This window comes from Sinohyriopsis cumingii, chromosome 6, assembly GCF_028554795.1.
Source record: "Sinohyriopsis cumingii isolate HCF-2022 chromosome 6, ASM2855479v2, whole genome shotgun sequence".
NCBI classification, from domain to species: Eukaryota; Metazoa; Mollusca; class Bivalvia; order Unionida; family Unionidae; genus Sinohyriopsis; species Sinohyriopsis cumingii.
Window position 1 is genome coordinate 15971664 of NC_142966.1, and position 17464 is coordinate 15989127.

The 17464-nt window shown below is 37.6% G+C and overlaps 1 protein-coding gene across 1 annotated transcript in view; it reads right to left on the reverse strand.

Annotated features, from left to right (window-relative positions):
- LOC149796422 (uncharacterized) overlaps positions 1-13300 on the reverse strand; it is a 35332-nt gene extending 22032 nt beyond the window's left edge. Inside the window, exons 1-3 of the mRNA XM_089961081.1 lie at positions 12904-13300; positions 1326-5222; positions 131-289 (exon numbers count right to left, since the gene is read on the reverse strand). Of these exons, the coding sequence (XP_089817207.1) occupies positions 131-289; positions 1326-5090 (3924 nt within the window). The 5' untranslated portion in view covers positions 5091-5222; positions 12904-13300. The remainder of the gene's footprint in view (positions 1-130; positions 290-1325; positions 5223-12903) is intronic.
- Between the last annotated feature and the right edge of the window lie 4164 nt (positions 13301-17464).

Consider the following 17464-nt stretch of genomic DNA (forward strand, 5'->3'; position numbering starts at 1 on the left):
TGTCCAACATCATCGACATGAACAAGTACACAAACATCTTGATTTTTAAACAGAAACAAATTTAACGTTTCTTCATTATAGCGTTCTAAAATCCCATTAGTGTTGCGTGTTTATGATATGCACTTCTTACTCTAGAAGAAAGATCCTGAGGAATGTCGTCTTTGCCCAGGTGTCGTACTATTTGGTTCGTGCTCGCATAGTCGTCAGCAGCATTTGTCTTCTTCGTATTTCTACTTTTACGATTCCTTTCTTCTCTTCCAGTCCTATCGTCCCTTATGAGATCAGTTCCCTTAAATGGAACATCCATCATTCAAGCTTGTTATCACTGTATTAATACTCAGTAAATTATATGTTACTGCACCAATTTTTAAAGTTATGACGAATCATATAATTAAGATATTGGCTAAAATTAAATTATCACAAAACTGTTCCAAGTTGGCTCTATCCTAGTATTCGAAGAAGAACTGAATTAAATCCCTTTCTCTGTTACTTTCCACATCTTGCTAAAGATAATGGTTGGGATGTACACAATTATATGTGTGTCTACGTTCCTCAGATTATTTCTATGTGTTTACTATCTTTTTGCTCACCATAATAAGGGGATATTTATTGAAATAAGTAAGTACGCAGAAGAATTCTGCATTTTTATTAGCGGTAAAGCAATTCTTCTTCACCCAAAATTGATATAAAATCAATAAGAGATCCAGTTTTCTCAAAGAAAATCTTTTAAATGTCAGCAACTAATAAAAAAGACATTTACAAATAGACAATTCATTTGAACATGGAAATCATTAAATGCTAATAATGTTATAGGTTTTGGGTGTGTTCTTTAAAATTGTTTTATTATTTACTATGAACAGAGACTTTAACATGCGGATGCAAAGATCACTGGTTTTAGTGGGCCTACAGTCTATGATACTGAATCGAATGTTACAAACCCGGTCAAAAATTGATAAAGGAATGAACGAACCATTTGACGTGGTTAATTGGTCTCGTCATACGTCCATCACAGCACATAACATTTTTATGATCATGAGCGTTATGAATATATCATCAAATGTGCGGCGAAAGCTTGCCCATTCATCGTTATTTTATGAAACCGCGTATCCCAAAATTTGCAACTAAAATGCATTGAGTTCAATTGATCTGACAACAATACGTCAGTAACCGAAACCCGTTCCACACCAAAAATGCAGTACCCTACTTGATAAAATGGCTAATCTCCTGTGTGGAAATAGTCGAGAAACTGGTGGGCCAATCATACTGAAGTTTTACAAATGTAATTATTAAAATTAACTTTTACGAGTGGGTACATATTATTATACCTTGTCAGCTTTTGTAACCCGTTCTTTAAATGTCTCCAAGTCTTCTACTCGGCGATTCAGAGAAGCATTTTCTGATTTGAGAGAATCAACCAGTTCTTTTAAAAGTTGGAGTTCTAATGATATTGAACTATTCCAAACGTTCATTATGGATTCCTGAGAAGTGCATAGACTCTGAGACTGGAGCTGAGAATTACACAGTAGATGCGGCTGAAGCTCAGACGGAGGCCAAATGTGAGACTGGGACAATAACTGATAGTGAGGATGAGCCTGAGATAGAGAATGAGGATGAGGCAGTGGCTGAAGCGGAGGTTGTGACTGAGAGTGAGGTTGAGCCTGAGAATGAGGTAGTGGCTGAGAGGGAAGGTGAGACTGACACAGAAGCTGCGAATGAGAAATTTCTTGTGGCTGAGAATTAGAGTGAGGATAAGACAGATAGTGGGGCAGAGACAGTGGCGGAGATTTTGGCTGTAGCTGAGACTGGTTATGAAACGGAAGCTGAGAGTGACACTGGAATAGATTCTGAGTATCAGAAAGATATAGAGGCTGGGAATGTGGCTGAGGCTGAGACTGAGACTCGGATCGATTCTGAGGATCAGGAGGATATAGAGGATGCAAATGTGACTGAGGTTGAGATAGGGACTCAGATCGATTCTGACGATCAGACAGATATACAGGCTGAGAATCTGACCGAGGCAGAGACTGAGACTCGGATCGCTTCTGAGGATCAGATAGATATAGAGGCTGAGAATGCGGCTGAAGCTGAGACAGAGACTCAGAAGGGTTCTGAGGATCAGGCAGTGGAAGAGGCTGGGAATGTGATTGAGGTTGAGACAGAGACTTAGATCGATTCTGCTGATGAGGCAGATATAGCGGCTCCGAATGTGATTGAGGCTGAGAATGAGACTGCGATTCGGGTCGATTCTGAGGATCAGGCAGATATAGAGGCTGGAAATGTGACTGAAGTGGTGATTGAGACTGATATCGCTTCTGAGGATCCGACATATATAGATGCTGAGAATGTGATTCAGGCTGATGCTGAGACCTGGGTCGATTCTGAGGATCAGGAAGATATAGAAGCTGAGAATGCGACAGAAGTTGAGATAGAGACTCATACTCGGATCGATTCTGAGGATCAGACAGACATAGAGGCTGGGAATGCGACTGAAGCTGAGACAGAGTCTCTGATCGCTTCTGAGGATCAGGAAAGCATTGAGGCTGGGAATGTGATTGAGGTCGAGACTGAGACTCGGGTAGATTCTTAGGATCAGGCAGATATAGAAGTTGTGAATGTGACTGAAGCGGAGTCTGAGACTCGGGTCGCTTCTGAGGATCAGGCAGATATAGAGTCTGGGAATGTGACTGAGGCTGAGACAGAGGCTCAGATCGGTTCTGCTGATCAGGCAGATATAGAGGCTGGGAATGAGATTGAGCCTGATTCTGAACCTCGCGTCGATTCTGAGGATCAGGTAGATATAGAGGCTGCGAATGTGACTGAGGTTGAGACAGAGACTCAGGTCGATTCTGACGATCAGACAGATATACAGACTGCGAATCTGACCGAGGCAGAGACTGAGACTCGGATCGCTTCTGAGGGTCAGATAGATATACAGGCTGGGAATGCGGCTGAATCTGAGACAGAGACTCAGAAGGGTTCTGAGGATCAGGCAGATAAAGAGGCTGGGAATCTGATTGAGTCGTAGACTGAGACTCAGATCGATTCTGAGGATCAGGCAGATATAGAGGATCTGAAAGTGATTGAGGCTGAGAATGAGACTGAGACTCAGGTCGATTCTGAGGATCAGGCAGATATAGAACCTGGGAATGTGACTGAGGCTGAGACAGGTACTCACATCGGTTCTGAGGATCAGGCAGATATAACGGTTTTGAAAGTGGCTGAAGCTTAGATAGAGGCTCTGATCGCTCCTGAGGATCAGGGAGATAAAGAGGCTGCAAATGTGATTGAGGCTGAGACTCGGGTCGATTCTGAGGATTAGGCAGATATAGAGGCTGCGAATGTGACTGAAGTTGAGACAGAGTCGCTGATCGCTTCTGAGGATCAAGCAGGTATTGAGGCTGCGAATGTGATTGAGGCTGAGACAGAGACTCCGGTCGATTCTGAAGATCAGGCAGATTTAGAGGTTGGGAGTGTGACTGAGGCTGAGACAGAGAGTCAAGTCGGTTCTCCTGATCAGGCAGATATCGATTCTGAGGATCAGGCAGATATTGAGGCTGGGAATGTGACTGAAGTAGAGATTGAGACTGGGATCGCTTCTGAGGATCAGACAAATATAGATGCCGAGAATGTGATTCAGGCTGATGATGAAACTTGGGTCGATTCTGAGGATCAGGAAGATAAAGAGGCTGCGAATGTGACTGAAATTGAGACAGAGACTCAGACTCGGATCGCTTCTGGGGATCAGAGAGATATAGAAGCTGAGAATGCGATTGAAGCTGAGACTGAGACACGGTTCGCTTCCGAGGATCAGGCAGATACAGAGGCTGGGAATATGACTGAGGCTGAGACAGAGACTCTGGTCGATTCTGAAGATCAGGCACATATAGAGGTTGGGAGTGTGACTGAGGCTGAGACAGAGAGTCAACTTGGTTCTGCTGATCACGAAGATATAGAGGCTGCAAATGAGATTGAGGTTGAGACAGAGACTCGGATCGATTCTGAGGATCAGGCAGATATAGAGGCTGGGAATGTGACTGAAGTAGAGACTGCGATTGGGATCGCTTCTGAGGATCAGAGAGATATAGATGCTGGGAAAGTGATTCAGGCTGATGCTGAGACTTGGGTCGATTCTGAGGATCAGGAAGATATAGAGGCTGCGAATGTGACCGAAGTTGAGACAGAGACTCAGACTCGGATCGCTTCTGAGGATCTGAGAGATATAGAGGCTGAGGATGCGACTGAAGCTGATACTGAGACTCGGGTCGCTTCTGAGGATCAGGCAGATATAGAGGCTGGGAATGTGACTGAGGCTGAGACAGACACTCAGATCGGTTCTGCTGGTCAGGCAGATATAGAGGTTGGGAATGAGATTGAGACTGAGGCTGAGACTCGCGTCGATTCTGAGGATCATGCAGATATAAAGGCTGGGAAAGTGACTGAAGCTGAGACAGAGACTCAGATTGCTTCTGAGGATCAGGTAGATATAGAGGCTGGAAACGTGACTGAGTCAGAGACTGCGACTCTGATCGCTTCTGAGGATCAGGCAGATATTCAGGCTGGGAATATGGCTGAGACTGAGACTCGGGTCGCTTCTGAGGATCATGTAGATATAGAGGCTGTGAATGTGATTGTGGTTGAGACAGAGGCTCACGGTTCTGATGATCAAGCAGATATAGAGGCTGGGGGTGTGACTGAGGCTGAGGGTTAAGCTGAGACTGAGGCTGTGGTTTGACTGTTGATAGCTCATGGGAGATACTATCGTTCTGTAGCAAAACGGTGGTGGGTCTTATCTTCGCAGTTTTATGAATGTTAGACTCATCAATCAACAAACTTCCATCGGCACTTTCTTTTCTCAACTCTCTGTCGGAACTAAGACCACGGAACTGTCGTTTTGGCGAACAGCTTCTTTCACCGACATCCCTTGGACCAGGGTTACTCTCCACTCCATGTACTACTAACAATTGGAACAGAACTACCCTGATGGCAATCGTAATTTTCCCTATCTTTAACATAGGAAGGAATGGTTTTAAACTTGCCGATTGGCAAAATGTGCCAATTCTCACTCTCCACTGAGTCACGTCTATACCCATATTATGAATATTCCTTTAACAGTTTACTTCATGCTGCAGCGACACAAACAGTCGTTTTTTCTTTGTCTTTTCTGACGATTTGATAACACCAGAGAGTAGCAAAGACAATGATCCAGGCTGATATTATAGTACCTGAAAAAAAAAATGAGGAAAAAATAAACAATGTTAAGCGTTTTCAGCAAAGCAGATTCCTTTTAAAAGATGCGCAGTTCTAATGTATTGATATGAAATAGACATCTCATGTTACAAATAAATGTTTTTAATTCTTTACTCACTAAACAGTTGGTATACTAGTATTTATCAGAAAACGATTTCAAAACAAATGTGCAAACATTAATGGACTGTTTTGAATATAAGTCCTAAATTCTTATCTCGGCAAAGTATATGCCTACTCACTTTCCAAGATTAAAAAGACAATAGATCTCAAGAAGTCGTTGGGTGGAGAGGGAGGAGGGTACGCAGCAGATATAAAAGGAGCTTAAGTATATGTTATTTAAGACGATTGCTAGTTTAGGTTCTCCTGAATTTAAACGTATATGACAATCAGGATTACGGTATATTCGTCATACATTTTGTCATTCTTCTTCCACCAACCCCAACTGAGATCTCCATTGTTAAGATTGCGAAGACTGTAGTTGTTTTTATTATCATTACAAAAATGTATCGTCATATTTAAAATTCAAATATGTCGATTTAAGGTTGGCGAAAGTTGCAAATAACAGGCTATAAAAAGCTGATTGTAGAAGAATTATCCAATGGGATAAAACCCAGGCCCGGCTCTTTGGCAAGGCGAACGAGGCAACCGCCTTGGGCCCGACGCTTTTAGGAAATCAACTCCGCAATGCAATTTTTTGCTTGGGGCCCCGCTCATCGCTTTTGCTGCTTTGGGCCCCGCATGCTGCCTTTGGCCCCGCACATCCTAGGGCCGGACTTGATAAAACCGGTGCCATTTTACAGAAAAATACAATTTTCTTTCTCATTGAAGCGTGAAACACATACCAGCAAGTTTCATATCAGTCAATAAATAAATTAATTAATAATTGCTCGTAACGTTTCATATCAAATTAAAAAAGGAAAAAGGTATTTGCTAAAATATGCTATACATAATGTTGCGGAAGTGAAAAATTATGAAAAAGATATCGCAACTTGGCACAAATCAAAGTTGCTTCAAGTCGTTATAATTATTGTTATAAATGTAACTTAATTAGCTGATTTTAGCAACATGAAAAAATGAATTTTTAAATCAATTCCTTTAATCATGCGTGCATTCATTTTGCTTGGATTTTCCTTTAGTTACAATAGTAACTTATAAAAAAATTCAACTTTATTATCATCATCAGCTATGATTTTGTGCATTTGTTTAATATCCTAGATTCCTTTCGTTTTCAAAATCGGTGGGGGTAGTAACAAAACCGGAAGGGTGTGCGAATACTATAAAAAAAAAGATACACAAATTAATAGTCGCAAAATAGAAAGCCTGCTTAACATTTCTCAGTTACGTTTCCAGAATGAATAAATAGATAAAGGGTTTGATGTCAAGATTGCCAGAATGTCAGAAACTTTATTTCAAAATTCCATTGTGCATTATATCAGCGTATTTTGTGTGAGAATATCAAAACTGTCGAACATCGTTTAATATTGCAAAAATTGCTGGATCAAGCATTTTCGTAAACTCATATATCATTGAAAATGTCAAAGCCTGAACAGTTCAAATTACTGAGAAAAGGGAACAAATTGGCAATAATGATCGTAAAGGTAGGGTGCAAAACTTTTAAAAATATACCACAATGAAGAGCATGTATCGTGCAATATAAAGAAAATTACCGTAGTGTTATATTTGTAATCACATGAGTTTTGTTACGGCAGTCCATGTTGTATACTGATCACCCTGTTCAGTTAAGACAAACTTAAGAAAGAATTGTCTCTTTTAAAAGTACAGAGCAGAAAAGAGGCATCATTTGGCGAAGATTTATTACGATGGTATTACTTTCTCCCAATTCTACTGCCTTGAAACGATTTTAATTTTAGTGTTGTTCATTAAACAAGAATCGTAATGGTTCCTTTCAAAATTAGTTTTAAAAAACAAAATTAAGGGATTGTGACTTATTTTCAGAGGTGTAAAAGTTAATATAACTTTCGTACATCGATTTTGATAGAGGCAAAACTGAATTTTGTACCCAACACGAAGTGAAATGTATTATTGCGAGATGAGTTGTTTCGTAAGAGGGGACAAGTATACTGATCCTGTATCTTTTATATGAACTCAGTAATACTGTATTTTCAATGTGCAGGTGTTTTCTAAAAAACTTACTAAAACCAATAAACTCGATGAGTGGGTGTTTTAGAAACACTCAATAAAAACAATACATTCGATTTGCTGGTCTTTTAAAAACACTCAATAAAAATAATAAATTAGATGAGTGAGTGTTTCGAACGTGAGTTATTTAACTGAACAAAGACTCAGTTTCTGGCACACTTCCGTACTACTGAGTGAAAACAATGCCAGAACATTTATGTACTACTACGTGGGAAACAAAACTTGATCGCTGGACCATTCATCTAGATTAAATCAGTCTTTGCCATACAGAAATATTTGCGCAACCATGAACAATGCTCTCTCTCTCTCTCTCTCTCTCTCTCTCTCTACAACTACTACATCTACATGATAACAATTCCGATGAGTGGGTGTTTGGTAAAGAGAATCCTGAAAACTGGGGATCGGATTTATTATCCACTCTAGACCCTTATTATCGTGCTATTGAAATCGATGAAGATGATTAAATGTTAAAAGTGTGGTACTGAAAAATCACCAAATGAAATAGAACAGGTAAATACAATATAGTAATATTGTACAGACTTCTCATTCAGGAAATAGCTTGATTGACGATGATCAATGGCATATTTCTACATCCTTTAAGACTGATGACTGCACATGTGTGTATTGAGGTAGTACAAGAATTGAATACAACTATTTATACAAGCATCTAAAAAGACAAATACATATACACAATACAGCAGAAAAATATAGGATACGTTCAAGACAGGGTAGAAAGAATAACATAAATCAAAAGAAATACTATAGCTAGGTCAACCAGAAACAAGTTCTTGATTCAGATAGGAAATGTGTCAGTCTACGATTTGATTTATTGCAGCTAATCATGAATCGATTAACAGCTAGGAGCCAGTTTAAAACATCATTCCATTACAATGAAACGACGTGTCAAAGAAATACCACTTTCTCGTACGCGATACACGAAAAGAGTGCTTGCACAGAAAAACTCCTTCTTCAGAAATGAAGGAAGAATAAAACAGAAGTATCAAGAAGTATGAAATGTAATGAGTTTTTGGAATGTCGAAAACACAGTGCATTGAAATATGAATCAACACAGACACGTCATGAAAAACTGAATATATCACGAAACTACGGGTAAAAGGAAAATACACCCAAAACGATCACAGCTAAACAACATAATAATAATACATATGAAAAATGGAATAAGCTACTATTTAGGTATGGTCCTAGCTAGGTAATAAATAATAATGCTGAAGAAATGAGAATGCTTAACGTTAAAATATATGACGCCAATTTCACCTTGTTTAAAATGCTCGAGAGCACAAGCTGATCTTCGAGAGCTTGAACAAACACAAAGTGCAATAAGAATCACACAGATTTTGATGTAATCATATAAAATGTTTAAACAGGTTTTTAATTTTTATTCAAGTAAGCTATCTCAGCAACAAACACAAGTACACGATCAATTGTACATTTCTTTTCCTGAACACAAGTTATTTGCCATGCTCAATTTTAAAACATCCGTAATCTTTCTATAAGAAAGGATTGCAACAAGATTAACCTATGCCGGTATATTGATTGTTTGCGCCATCTAGAGAAAGTTAAAGCCAGTAGTTTGGAAGAGTGCCGGCGATGTTCTCTCACTCACCAGTATTACTGTTCCCCCCCCCCAAAAAAAATCCTCTCACACATCAAATTTATCATTTTCTTTTTAACCCATCGAAAAAGACCTATTGCATAGAAACAATAGGTCCAGATTCATCCATACTTATAAACTATTATTATATACTGTTAGGTTTGCTTTGCATCATTTGATATAAATTTCCGTACGTCTCATGTATGACCATATGGTTTCAATTTATTTAAATATGTTACTTGTAATGTAAAGGGTGTTAGGAAAACTCTTTTGGCCAAGCAATTCTATATTTATCGATTTCAAAGACTGCATTTTGATTACATTTGAATACAATTCCGTCTGTGGGTTATCCGACACGGAAAAAATACATGTTTAAAAATATCACACTTTTGAAGGGTGTAGATGAAAGCCCAATGTTTACTAGTTTTAAAAGTTATTAGTCTGACATAGGAATTAAGACAGTTGTAATTGTTAAGTTGCTTGATTAGAACGGTGTATACTTCTCAGAAAACACAGAAATTTACTGACTTGTTACCAGAAAGGATATATCTGCTGGAAGAATAACAACAGTTAACAAAGTGGGGATGATGTGTAACCATCTGAGGTAACTTACACCGTTTCTTGGGCTTTAATGCCATCTCTTACTGCGCTTTTAAATACAAGCAAGATTTTCTTAGAACTTAAACGATTTCAGAGGATTGGTAAACGTCTATTAAAATGCAGTTTCCTGTACTTTACTTCTGGTCCAGTGTTATGTATATTTGATTTCATTTAATTGTTTGCAAGTTTTAAAATCTTTTTATTTTTTTTAAATTTCATTACAGATCAGTGTAATGTAATTTTGTTTACTAGGAATCTGATATTTTCCAGAAAATTCAGTTTGACCGGAATCTTTTCAACAATACCTAATATTAGAAACACTGTTTCTATTTTAGACTTAGTTTCTTTCCTTGATTGGGGGGTCAAGTAAACAACTTATTTTATTTTATTCTTGGAGTAAAATGATTGGTTTTTATCAGGGTCATATTGGGAATACGTGACTTTAAGATGTAAATATGATCACGTGACCATCTATTTCGCAATTCAGGTATTACCGAAATTGCGCAGAAGTTAGATTTAATAGAGATGTTTTGTGAAATAATTTCAGTTTGGGGCTTTTTACACTTGCTGTCAAGTTGTTCTGTTGTGACCAGTTTTCGAGTTATATTTTAATTTTTCTTCAGATCATTTGGATTTCGTTTCTCTGGAAATTTATGAGTGCTCATACAGAATTCTTCAACAAAGACATTTCTTAAAAATTTTATTCGGAGAATCAAACACCGGAATATTATCGACTGAAACAACAAAGAGTTATAAACAACAGCACAATACTGACTACAGTATACGTCATCAACTTCCATCTTGGCTTTTTCGTCGGGACTAGAACTTGAATTCATTAGAACATTTCATTATTAGGACTTAAAATTTTATTCGTGGATTATTCTTGGATTATTTTTGGACTTGATTCTTAAAACCGCAAGTTCTTATTTTTTACTTTTACAGTTTTTTTTCCCAGGGAAATAAATTATTTGTTAAATTTTTCAAAGCTTATTGTTTTCACTCTTTCATTCGTTACTGTTTATTCGAGCCTAAACACGTAACATAAGACTAGTAATTCAATGCCAAGTTTTGTCAGGAGAAATTCATCGTGAAGAGTATAAATCTTCTTTTTAAAGAAACAATTTGCAATCAAAACAAGATATATTTCTTAAAGACAGTGTACTAAGAAAATGTGTGGTAGGCCAGGAAGCATGTTCCTAAAACCTCGACACAAAACAAATGCATTTCCTGCATGACTGAGATTAATGCATACAAATCGTCAGTTAATATCTAAAAGTGCAAACCACGTGCAAAGTTACTAGACGTTTGTTGCAACTAAAGATGTAATCAATACCAATAAATTTCAAGAATCCTCTTCTTTTTTGTTTGGCCCTAGTGCCATCTTGTAACAACTAGTAATATTAATCCAAATGTTCTCCTGTATAATATAACGTCATTTCAGTTTTTCTAACATTTTCTTAAACTGGTTATCATCTTGGGCTCGAGATTATAACTTTTATTCTTCTTATATGTTTCAGTTATGGTAATTCAATCATCGCTGTCTTTACACCTACACCTCGTTAGCTTTGACTAGTTATTACCGAAATTGTTATCAGTCATTAATGTAATGAAATGTAACAATATTATAATGTAACACTATACGATCATTTCATGACACTGAACCAATAATGTAATAAAACATAAACTGCAAATCGCCAGAAACGTTTTTTTTTTTTACAAAAATTAAGCCAAATTTTGCTTGTGATCACATTAAATGCACTATGTTTAGAACAAACGTACAAACTCTAAGAACACATCCATGCAGATAATAGAATAACACATTTAATTTTGACCTCAACATCGTTTTATGGTATAGTACTATGAAAGAGGTCAGTCAAAATAATCAAATGGCGTTGGTGAATTAAAACCACTTACTAGAAGAGTACGATACAAATAAACAAAAAATGGATACAAAATAGAATCTTCAATGGTTCGCCAATAAAATTTAGCTACAATGTCATGAATATAATGCACAGCTAATTACATAAGAAGCTGACACCTTTGTTAAAGAAAGAGTACATTCTGCTTATTGTCGCAAATTATTAATTATCACAGTTTTTACGAAACACATTTCGTCAATATCACTTTAATACGGTTGCTGCAAAGAATGACTATATATATATTTGACTTGCTAGGCTTTGAAAGGTATCACTATACTAAGTTCCTTGTATATTTCCTTCATCTGGCTACAGTTTAAATGAAATCCAGTGCATTAGTTACAAGTTCAAATGCACCGTGAATATCTTCTTTACTTTAGGCTCTAACAATCCACATAGGCTGTTTTTTCATTTTCTGGAAATATTTCCATTTGAATGAAACTACTAGAATGTTTAATACAAGTGACTTTTCCAGATCTCAATAATAACACCTATCTACTCTTTGTCATCCTATGCATAAGCCTGTAAACATTTTATTTTCTGTTTAGGCTTTTATGCTGATTTCTGTTTAATGCTGTGTAATATTTTTCACTGGTTAGAAAACATCCGGTACAAAAAGCGAGAGAAAATATTAATGATTTTCTTAGGCTCTACTCTAGGATGTAATAACAGTTAATTAGGTCACTATTCTTTCCTTTTTTTTTTCTTTCATCATTTCGTCCATTGTATGATAATATGATGATAACTGTATTATATTGCTTTTTATAAACCCTTTCATTTTTATTTGTTAACAACAACAACAACAACAACAACAACACACACACACACACAGGAGCTCATATTGTTTTGGACAAAGACACTATTGAGAGTTTATTTAATTTTACAGAATGAATGCTTCATCAGCCTGTAAAGCGCTGTCGTGCAAGACCTGCTAGAGCTTACAGCCTGAATGCCATTTGTTATTGCTGACACGTGCGCATATTCACCAGGCTACTATCTTAACAGGATCAAACCGCTTGGGAATGATAATGGCCACTTGGAATTTCCACAATTGGCTTCCTGTGTTTGTGGTTTGTGGTATTTAAAACATAATTCTAATTAATTTAGCCTCCATTTTGGAAGAGTATGAAAAGAATCACCGATAAAAGGTGATGACTAAGACATTAGTCAAATTGCCTTTAACGATAAAACTAATAAACAAACAAAACAGTGTTTGTTGATCGGGCAGACGCGCAGCCATTGACAACATTATTAACTTCCGTGTCTGTAAAATTAATTTGACACAGATTTTCATCGTCTAATCCTTCTTTTCTCTGCTTTGCGATTAAAAACTTTGAAAAGTGAAATTTCATTGATGCTAGTACTTACCGAAAGAGAAGACAAACAACAAAGTTTGGACAATAAACGGTGAGTCAAACAGCTCTGTATGTTATGCTGGTAAAACCCAGCATATGCAATCTTGGGTAAAACCCAGCTTGCGTCAGCATGTACATTTATGTATGCAACAAGTTGGCCTTTATTCGTGCTTGGCTTTTGTGTCAATATCAAAGTTATAACGGTACAATCTGGTACAAGTCTGTTCTCTAACAACGGAAAATAGTTGTTGTTGTTGTTGTGGGGTTTAACGCCATTTTTCAGCACACGACAGGCTATGCATGGCGGCCAGTATTAATGGTGGAGGAAGAACCCGGGAAAACCCCGGAAAGAACCGCCGCCCCACGAGAAGCTACCGGCAAGCTTTCTCACATACCCACACTGGCTGAATCCGAGACTCGAACCGGCGCAGACAGGTGAGATGGCAGTGATCCGTAACGGAGAGCGCTTTAGATAACTCGGCCACTCGGGGCCCCGAAAATGGTTGTTAGAAAAGTATAATATATTCAGGACTAATAAAATGAAACTTGAGTACCAGACATGATTAAATTACGTACAAACATTTGTCGCTGCTAGATATTTACCAGTTGTTCGAACCTGATAGATCGAAACCTACGTGTTAATTTCATTCCTTCAGTAAAACAGTATATTCCAAGTACCAGAGAGAAAATAAAATCAAAGTTTTAAAGTCGTTATTATTTTTGTTACAATTTGTGTCAATTACATAATTTCGCCTTCCTGCAACGCATAGCTTTTATATGAATCAGAAACGGTGAGAAAATAAATGTTTGTCCTCAGTAAGTAATATTTTACATATTTTGGGGTTATTTTCATTCCTTCGTGTAAATTTTCTTTCTAAGTAGGTTGGGTGATCTAGGGATATTTAAGAAATGTTATTGGCTAGCTTAATTTGTATTTGTTCCATCCGCTGATTCAGGGATGACTCAATTTTTTACATGTATGGAACGGACCGAAAATGTACATACTGAAATGTCTTTTCCTACTTAATGATCGATGTATAATTCGTAATGCCGTCTATACTTTTAAGCAATATTATTTCTGTCTTTTGTAGTCTGATTTTCAGATAAAGATTTGTATTATGTTAATCATTGTAAACTATATCAAAGAAGTGCACTGCTGTCAAAATAGGTGACGATTCATATTCAAATAATGATGGGCAATATAAGCATCCGATTTTGTTTATGAAAGATAATGGAAAGCACAGAAGATTTTGGACAGTGATCTTAGAAATTGTTGTAAAAAACGAAGTTTTCGAAAACACTTTTGAGAGAGAGAGAGAAAGAGTAATAATCTCTTTCATCGTGTACTTTTTTCGATTATGTTATAAGGTTTATATTCCATTGTAAAAGTTCTAAATGTGCAGTAAAATGAACTAAGTGGTAAATGAAACTGTTATATCAAAGTTATGCCAGAAAACGACAATCTCGAAAGTAATTTGTTTTCAAAGATTTTTATGTTTTAAAAACGTACATGTGCTAGAAAAATAGGTAACTATGATCTGAGGTTGAGAATAAAGAAAAATATACCTCTCTAGTATAATTGCTTTAGCAGGAAGACGCCGCTCTTGGCGTTGACGAAATAGTAAGTCAGTATAATCTCTTCGGAACTTTAACCGCTCCGGTGGCCAAATCGTTAGAGCATCCGCTTCGGATGCGTGAAGTCGTGGTTTCGATCCCCGGCCGAGTCATACCAAAGACTTATAATAAGGGTACTAACAGCTGCCTCGCTTGGCGGTCAACATTAAGAGGTTAGTGTTAGGACTGTCAGGATAATGTGACTGGGTGGGACATCATGCTACATGTTTGCAGCATGATGCCCCAGTGCTAGACATCACTATAAACTGCCACACTGCAGACATCGTAGCGATATGACTGAAAAATTGTTAAAGCTACGTTAAACACACGCACACACACACTCTTCGGAACTTAGTACAAGCAAGCTAAACAAGAACATTTCATGTATAGGCCAAAATAAAACCGTCGAGTCAGAGCCGCACGGACGAATTAAGAGTAGATAATTCTTTTGAAACTACACGTTTGTATAGGATTTGCTTCCCTTCAAGCAGCGCAAATATAGCGTAGTGATAATAGTGGTGATGTCATGAGGTTACGCACACCTGGCATACATACTTTATTACTTAAAACTATCTCGGACAGTCCTTATACTGATGTAGTCATCATCTCTATCCTGCAACAAGCATAATCTCTCATCCAGTACTTTGTGAGACTTTCTATAAAACAGGCTGAGGATATTTTTGACCAAGTTAAAAACTTAATTGTTAAACGTATTATTTCTTTCCGATTTCTACATATATTTTTACTGCTCTTTTTTAAAAAAAAGTTTATGATGTCATAGTAACGGAGACCCAAGCTAATGTTGAAGAGAATGATGTTCGTTGTGCCCCAGACAAAAGCTAATTATGATGATGATGATGATGGTTATGATGCCCCAGATCCAAGCTAATTATGGCACTAATGGTGCCAAGATAAGAGATGAGAAGGCAGGGTCATACAAGCTGGAGGTAGTAGAGTTGGAAGACAGCGGGAGTTAAGATCAGTTCTGATGTAGACGATAGGAGTTTATTCATTCATTGTTAGAAGCATAGCTGTGTAATAGAAAAGAAGGGAATAGGAGGAATATACTGGATCAGATAATGATACAACGGGGAATATCATACGTATACAATAATGCCTCCTTAATATTAAAGGTGTCAGAAGATAGATCCTGAAGGCTTAAAACCATTCATTTTGGCTGCTGGGAAGAGCAAAAGAAAAACCATATTAAATAGTTATTAAAAGCAGACGAAACACTATTGATTCCGGTCCTGACGAAATGGGGCTGAAACATTCAATAACAACATCACCAAACTGTAAAGAGAAATGAAGGATGACTTTGAAAGATAGCACAAAACATTTAAGAAGGTATCCAAAGCAAACAGGTGGAATAGCGCTAAAAATTGGAGATGCTCGCAGGGGCCTGGCAGCTGACCATTTGGACGACTTGGACGGAAAAGAAAAATCGTCTTTATGATAGACTTATAAGATAACGGAAGGAACGATTTGACACAAAGGATTTACCGAGAATGTATTCCTCTGAATTACATCAAAGGAAACAACTGGATGGTGAAAATGTGTTAGATTCCGGAAATGCAATATAGCGTCTGGCACGCAGATCCCATGGGAGGCAGAATGAAAATGACAAACTGGTAATTGAACACTGAGGACAGGGTTGAACAGGCTAATCGTGAGGAATGTAATGAAAATCACAGTGGACCTTAGTCGTAAAGATCTTGAATCGTGATATTCGGAGCAATGACAAGATTCTAACCTCAAGTGAAGGAGTCGAGTTTCTGACATGTGAAGTTACTTCTTTTGGAAATCAGCTTCCCCCATTTCGAGGTCGGTAAAGGAACTACACAAGTAGCTTTCATGGACGGGGGCACCTACACGCCAATAAATATGTGAACAACAGACGCTATACCAGTATGAAAATTGTGCCAGCGGGTAGGACACATTGAAAGACAGTACCTTGTAAAGTAAAACCATGCTCAACCTTTAAATGAAATTGGTCTCCATTCAGAAATGGCAAAAGGGCCCAGAAACTCTGGGAAGTTCTGCAAGAACCTCATCAGGGAACTTGAGAAAATTCCGCAAGGACTTCATCTTGAGCCATGGCCGATGCCAGTGATTATTAGAGTCGTCAACCAAACACAATACTTTCTTCTGTAACGGCCAGGAGCACTAAAGGACTTTGTATTCCCCAATATACTGTTCAATCAAGAAACCAGTTTATATCTTGATACGGGAGATGATGTGTCTTTAGTGAAAGACACATATGAAAACTACGACCAAATAAAACATTAGAAACTAAATAAGAAATGTGGTCTTCGCAACAGAGCAGTCTCTGGACATTATATGTGTTGTTCCATAAAACATATATGTTGGTAATGATTAGTCATTTAGGGAAATAGGTGTTGTCATAAAACGTCAGTGTGACGCAATAACTGTAATGATTAAATTAAGACAAATTAACTTTGTGAATGATGTAGTAGACAATGCAACCGGATGAAACTGCCGAACCTAATGACCAAGACTGGTATTGACTGGAACAAATATACTCCAGAACAACAAAATGCGCAAACTTCTTTACTTCTACAGTGATATGTTTCCATTATCTAAACGCGGGGAATAGTCCACCAATTAAACATAAATCGTACAAGCTTCCTTTCTCTTAAAGAAAGGAAGTTATAAATCGGGTTCAAGATTTATTAAATAGGGCTGGAATACGACTTTCAACCAGTCCTTGGGCAAATTCTGTCATCCTATTCAAGTAACCAGATGGAAGATATTATATAAAATTCATGACTGATGCTGCGGCAACCATAAATCTGGTGTCTGAGGAATTATGTTAAAAAATTCTCACCCCAAATAGGTATCAACTCGTCAAAGTAATGTACGATACTGTCTCTGCAGGAGGCACCATGTTGATGCCTTTTGGACAGGTAACCTTTACTTTAGGTATGGGCGGAAACCTC